This window comes from Haliotis asinina, chromosome 7 (genome assembly GCF_037392515.1).
Source record: "Haliotis asinina isolate JCU_RB_2024 chromosome 7, JCU_Hal_asi_v2, whole genome shotgun sequence".
In the NCBI taxonomy this organism is placed as follows: Eukaryota; Metazoa; Mollusca; class Gastropoda; order Lepetellida; family Haliotidae; genus Haliotis; species Haliotis asinina.
Genome location: NC_090286.1, coordinates 25,726,875 through 25,733,997, shown reverse-complemented (window position 1 = coordinate 25,733,997; position 7,123 = coordinate 25,726,875). Strand labels below are relative to the sequence as shown.

At 43.6% G+C, this 7,123-nt stretch overlaps 1 protein-coding gene across 1 annotated transcript; it reads left to right on the top strand.

The window, feature by feature from the left end:
- The first annotated feature begins 3,915 nt into the window (after positions 1 to 3,915).
- LOC137291356 (serine/arginine-rich splicing factor 4-like) lies at positions 3,916 to 6,624 on the top strand. Its single transcript, XM_067822669.1, has one exon. The coding sequence runs from the start codon at positions 4,359 to 4,361 to the stop codon at positions 5,526 to 5,528; it is 1,170 nt and encodes a 389-aa protein (XP_067678770.1). The 5' UTR covers positions 3,916 to 4,358; the 3' UTR covers positions 5,529 to 6,624.
- Positions 6,625 to 7,123: the final 499 nt, after the last annotated feature.

Sequence of the window (7,123 nt, the reverse complement as noted above, 5' to 3'; positions counted from 1 at the left end):
GATTCAAACCCAGACGAGTAGACCCTGCACATTACTGAACGCAGGGTCACAGTGGGTCACCTTTAATTCGTTTTTCTTCTTCTAGGTGGCCAACAGTGTAAGCCAATCCACACATACATACATTGTGCCTTTGTCTTCCCACATAATAAGTACTTAACGACCAGAACGTCTTTCAAATCGAAATATATTAATAATTTGAGACGAATCTACCTCAACAAAAATGTTTGACATGTGTTTGAAGTCTTCATAGGGGGAAAGGCGAGACAATAATTCTCGTGTTTTCCCCTTACATTTTGAAGACGATGACAATTTGAATATACAGTTCAGTGATTGTAAATGGCGCCAGTGCACCACCTTTTCACCCAACCGCAACTCCGCAACAAGCAAACTCATTCCAGATCAGCATAAAGCTTCGGTACTACGACTTTGTCGGTCGAACGCTTTTGTAGAAATACAACCGCCTCATCGAAACAAGCCTTGAATTTTGAACAGTTTTTTTTTGTGACAGTGGTGTAAACAAAAGAGACAGATTCGGCAAGCTTGTCGTATCATTTCTTCGCGCCTCCGCGTGGGGCCGAACACCCACAATAAAGAGTCGTCTGATGTTCTTGGAATATGGAACAAAACCCGCGCATGCGTAAAGCGATCTTTCATTTTCACCTAACGCCTGTTAGTCACGAAATAATATGATACATCGATCATAATCCCGTCGATTGATTCAAACCTATCGGTGGTAGTAATTGTAACTTTCTTAATCCGAACGCCATTTTTACGTAGCACAATAACTGTTTGGATTTCTTTTGTACCGTGTGGGTTTCGTAGCCTAATCACGAAAAGTCTACGTAACGCCGCCAGCGTATATTAGATGTGCCCATTGTCTGATTAACTGTATACTTGGTCAAATGTACGCATTGCTTAATTCCAGAGCACATCGTATCGGAGGAGGTAACGTATTCATGAGGCTTCGCTATTAATTCACATCACACGCCCTTTGTTGGGTATCTTAAGAAGGCCTAAAAAGACGTAAAGAATCTACGGACAAAAGAAAGTTTGTTCCACTTTGGATTGTTGCTGATTGTGTTAGCAATAATGTACCGATAGTAGTCAATAGTACAGGCGCTTGTATGATAGGGTACGGTTAGTCGTTTCGTCTAAGACGCTGTATTTCGTTGTGTAGAGTTGCCGCCCTTGTTGTGCCAGAATCTGATGATGATTGTTTTGAATACGCAGGTTATGACCCTAGGTTTACTTACAGGTTGATGCTGATGCAGTTGTAAAGTGACAGGACCATTTTTAACGCTATATTGAGGAATATCGTATCAAACGATGCTACTAGCATATGCGGAGTCGATTGAAAAATGAAGGGCTTACACTACAGATAACAAACGAAACAGTTTGTGTGGAAGGTGGTACTTCGTAACATATTGACAGACGAAAGTATCCAGCTTTCTATATCACGTTAGGGGCCAGAGGGATAGGGTGAGTGAGTTTAGTTTTACGCCGCTCTCAGCAATATTCCAGCCATATGGCGGCTCTTCAGCGATCAACAACCTGATCATCGATCTGCGCAGCTGGGAACCGATGGCATGTGTCAACCAAGTCAGCGAACCTGACCACCCGATCCCGTTAGTCGAATCTTACGACAAGCATAGTCGCCTTTTGTGGCAAGCATGGGTTGCTGAAGGCCATTCTACCCCGGGATCTTCACGGGTCGCCAGAGGGATAGGATTCTCAGGGGTGCACACATAACACTTTTGTCCTGAAATTTTGTTTAATGATCATTGAAACTAGATTGAAAATGAAGTGTTCACCACCCTATCACCCCTTTTCTAAACAGTGTGCGCGCACAGAAACGCACGCACGCACGCACGCACGCACTCACGCACTCACGCACACACACATCCTTTTCTCAAATACTCAAAAACCTGTATCCACCCCTGCACTAGAAATAGGCTTCAGATGTTACATATATAGGTACAGGAAATCTAATCTGGACTCTTCACAGTACCTGTTGGACTACCTTATCTTCCCCAGAGAACCGAATGGGCGACGTCGTGGCTTAGAAATAAGACGTATCTGGTGGGGAATACCGAAGTTAGAATAGGACACAAACGCAAAAAGGAAGACTAGTTAAGTAATACGCTTGGGTCAAGTTTTTACTTCGACGTAACCGTAGGTTCGACACATCACAGCACGACAGAACGGTGTTTGAATGTGTAACGAAAATTATGAAAATTATTCACTACTCATGCATGCAGGCAGGTGACGTTATTCTTAAGTGCATTGTTGAGCATATATGGCCTAGTGTTTGTGACACGAAAGAGGCTTTGGTTTCAGTGACGTCAACATGACTGTATACATTAGCACAGTCGTCTTAGTGGGATTGTATTTTTATCCTAAAGTTTATGTTAATACCTTGATATTACCTCCGCCATTTTAGCTACAATGTAACTGTCAGCGTTAGTGGGTAAATCGGTTTAACTCCGCTTTTAGGAATATTCTTGCAATAACACGGCGGGCGACACAGCTTCAAACATTGTACACATGTTGGGATCGAACCCATGTCTTCGGCGTAACGAGTGAACGGTTTAATCACAAGGCTACCCCACCGCTCCGTCATTTGTAAAGACAGCAGTGGTCACCTGTAGTCACGCTTAGTCATAGAATATATAAAATTTTGAGAGTAACATTAAAACGGAAAAGGAGCCCCAGTGAGTCATTTGTAAAGACATCAGTGGTCACCTGCAGTGACGCTTAGTGATTGAATATATATAATTTTGATAGTAACATTAAAACGGAAAAGGAGCCCCAGTGAGATGGGAACTTCAGAACCTGAACCTGAAGATATCTTGACCTGCGGGTTTTAACACTGCAGGGAGGGTTATGCAGGAGGGGAGATAATGTTGTTCGGGGACTGTGAGGCAGATAGGATATTCTATTAATTTGGTAAGACAAGGGAAAAGTAATACGGCGTGATTTAACTTCATGTTCAAGATTATTTATCCTCGCTTCGAACATAATGTCTGAAAGAGAATCTCACAACCGTCACATATCGTTCAACAACATTATTCGATTGACATCACGGCGTAGTGGTTATTTTGTTGCCGGAAATTCAGAAAAGGTATATGTCATAGATATTTACCACTGTCTTGAAAACCAAGAGCAAGGACATTACGCTAACAAACCTAGAAATCTAATCAAGGTGGACTAGGGTGAACCAGGGATTCTGAAAGGACGTGTCTCTGCCCACGACCTGTGTGTGAGTCAGTTTAGTTTTACGCCGCACTCGGCAATCTTCAAGTTACATTGCGGCGGTCTGTAAATCGTTGAGTCTAGACCAGACAATCCAGTGATTAACAGCATTAACATAGATCTGTGCAACTGGGAACCGATGGCATGTGTCAACCAAGTCAGCAAGCCTGACCACCCGATCGCCTCTTACGACAAGCATGGATTACTGGAGGCCAATATTCTAATCCGAACCTTCCGTAACGAAGAGTGTAATGGATAGAAAGAATACATGTTTCACATGAAGGTTTTATGTTACACAATGTGTATCTTCACAGAGTAGCATAGAACTGGCAAACTTTAGGTTTTGTCTCTCTGCTGAAAATGTCCTTCCTTTTTGTCACTGTCAGTTCTAGCCCATTTTGGTCCTCTCCAGTGACTAGAAAACCCAACAAATTCGCTCAATGTCACTTCAACAGTTATATCGTTTGTTATCATATAAATGTAAATGTCATGCACAGCCGTCATTTCTCGGACATAGAACGCGTTGCTGTTATCATAGTACTTTGGCTCTTTGTACTCGTCTCCCAACCCCAGTTGTAACCGAACAGCGCACCTATGTTAAAGTCCCGTACCACGTGACAATAGACGGGCCATGTATTGACTATCGCAGAAAGCAGTATATGAATCCCATGTTAGCCTCGAGAGTAGTGTGTAAATTACCACTCTCTCAAGCAACACTGGTTAACAGAGGAGCAGACGACAGTTCAGTGAAAACGCAGATGACACTACAGGGATATGTTTCCAACATAGCGTCATGCTTAAGGAAAAGGTGATTTCTGAAAGTGACATATTAACTCTAGTGAATTAAGCCCTGCCGGACGCTTATACCGTGGGACGAACTTGGTGCAAAGGTTAATCCTTTGATCGTTGAAACAACCAGATTGGATTTGTATGAAAGGAATGGCACAAAAGGTACAACGATTATCAGGTAATCTAATGTGATAGACTAGCATTGCTGACTCGGGCATGTGCGTCGCCTGTACCACCAACGAAGAGTGTTTCCCGAGGCGTTGTGTGTAAGAACTGTGCTTGATTAATTCAGACTTTGCTGTGCGTTTGCTACCATAATGAAGTTTTCGTACGAAGAAAGTCACTCCCCATTTTCAAGCAAATCGGGGTCTGTCATGGATGGTAGGAGACCCAAGATCCTTGTTAACAACTTCCTGACAGACAATTTCCCCGGCAGACAAAGAACAAAGTCAGTCTTATTCAGTGCGGATGAACAGAATGACAATGTTCAAGACACGTCTGAGGATAACAGATCGGTCTCTCAGTGTCCAGTGGACAACGTCAACAGACACCGTTCTAAAGGAACCGTTTCTAATGGACCCCGGTCAAATGACAGAAAAAGTTTTGATTCAGTATCCTTTGAGAAGAACTTCAGGTCCTCAACCCCCAAGTCCATGTCCTCAAGTCGAAATAGTGTGTCCTCCCTACGACGTATCTCAGTGAAGTCAGAGGACACGAAAAGCTCTTCACGTGCTTTGGGACAAAGGACAGAAAGCATGTCGTCGGATTCCACAGAGGGGAGCAACTCCCTCCAGCTTTCAACAAACTCTAACAGTGTTCTGTCTGCCTGGGACGCGTTCGGGGATCACGTGAAAAACGTGCACGAACCCTCGGAGTACGTGTGCCGGAAGTCGCGTGTTTCCTTTCAAGCAAGTGACACTTTTCAAAAGACAATGACGGATCTTTTTGGAATGCCAGAATACGGGATGGAACCAGAGGTTCCAAAATCCAAATCGAAGGTAGGCAACTTGGGTAGAGTAGCATCCAGGCTCATTGCCACTTCCCGGAGAAGGCGGAAGGCCACTAGCGAGGAAGAGAAACGTCTCGCTTTGGAAGCTGCCAAACCCAGCAAGACTGTCGTGGAAAACGCCAGGAGAGGCTGGAGGGTTTTGCGACGACACGTCAATGAATCTATTGCCGAGAAGAAGGGAAGCAGTGCTGCTTTCAATTGGTCAATGTTGACACAGACTGTACGAGGGCTCACAGACATGCAGCGAGCCCGCATTGATCTGTACAAAAGGTACGGTATCATCCCAACCGTGCAACCTGATGGAACAGCCGTCCATGTAAACACAATGCTCAGTGAAAGAGCTCGTGCTGCGTCTGCTATTAGTGTTACCCCAAGTACAACTCCACCAGCCCGTCCAAAGCCCAAGTCTTTAGTTTCGAAGCAGGCGACACATTCAAGAAGGATTGAAAATCACTTCCAGAAGCCCAGGGTTTCTTGAGGTTATCCTATAGTAAATATTTAGAACACTGATGTTATTTTCGTCTTATGGACGGGGTTTTAAATGGTGGGGGAATGAGATCGGACTTTGGTGTATTCAGTTCAGCACTGGTCACCTCCTTTGTTCATTGCGTTCCAAGACGAATATGTCTTACTGGAAACCATGCCGAAACCTTGAAGGTAGGGATGACTGGAAGAATATTTCTCGGTAAATGCAACTAATTATATGTGCTCATGAACGTGACAATGAATCTCTTGTGCCTTACTCAAGATACCCTTTTTATGCTTCCGAGACACAAGTATTGTGTGAGACACCTGTGTATTACAACCGCTGTACATGGTAACTGTCCAAGAATATGTGTTCAGAGGAGGTTCACGAGTTTGGCAGAAGTAGGTTCACTTTAGCCAATTCGAAATGAACAAAGACATGCTAAGTTGATCCCGACTGCACTGAATTGATTGGCCCTACAATAGTCCGTCCTCCAACACATTTTCTTATTTTGATTGCTTGTTCCTCTTTAACAAGAAATGCTGTGAAGAGCTATGGGGCTGGTATGTTGTTTGAAACGCACGACTTGTTCACCGTCAGGGGTAAACTACACCGACTTCCCGACTGTCCATTTTCCCTCCTATCCAACGCGGAGGGCTGTGACATGATGGGGGTCAAGGAACTTCGTCGACTCCGGTTATAACGAGCTCGATGGCATCTTCACAATCAGTTCGTTATATCCGCAGTTTGTTATCGTTCAGTAATGTAATACAATGCGGGTTGATTATTTCATAGGCTGTCACGACGTTTCGGTATTTCGTCGGATTTCGTTACATCAAGAGTTGGCTGTCGACATCCAAGAAACCTCGGTATAACTGGACTTATCTGAGACACTCTGATCGTGTCCTTTGACCACAAACGTGTTTCTCAATAATAAAACACGGGAGTATCAGAACAAAACTTACTCTTGTTGATCCTCAAGTATAATGTGTTTTGCAACCTAATTACTATGACATGTGTTGATATTACCACGTATCATCCACTAAATGCTCAACTTGTATATAAACGTGAGTTTACATCATCTTTTATAGCATTAAATATGATGTCTCAAATATTTCTGCGAGTATTTTTTCCCTAACAGTGGAATATGTTTTGAATGGTAATCGAGACTAGGTGTTCTCTGGCGTTGATGCTACATTTTTAACCAATTGTTAAGCACACGAACATGCATGTTCCATAATTATACTTTACGTTATATCGGAGTGAGTTTAGTTTTTTGGCACACTCAGTAATATTCCAGCTATATGACCGCGGTTTGTAAACAACCCAGACCAGAGAATCCAGTGATCAACAGTATGAGTGAGTGAGTTTAGTTTTACGCCGCACTCATCAATATTCAAGCTATATGGCGGCTCTCTGTAAATACTCGAATCTAGACCAGACAATCCAGTGATCAACAACATGAGCATCGATCTGCGCAATTGGGAACCGATGACATGTGTCAACCAAGTCAGCGAGCCTGACCAGTCGATCCCGTTAGTCGCCTGTTACGACCAGCGTAGTCGCCTTTTGTGGCAAGCATGGGTTGCTGAAGGCCTATTCTACTC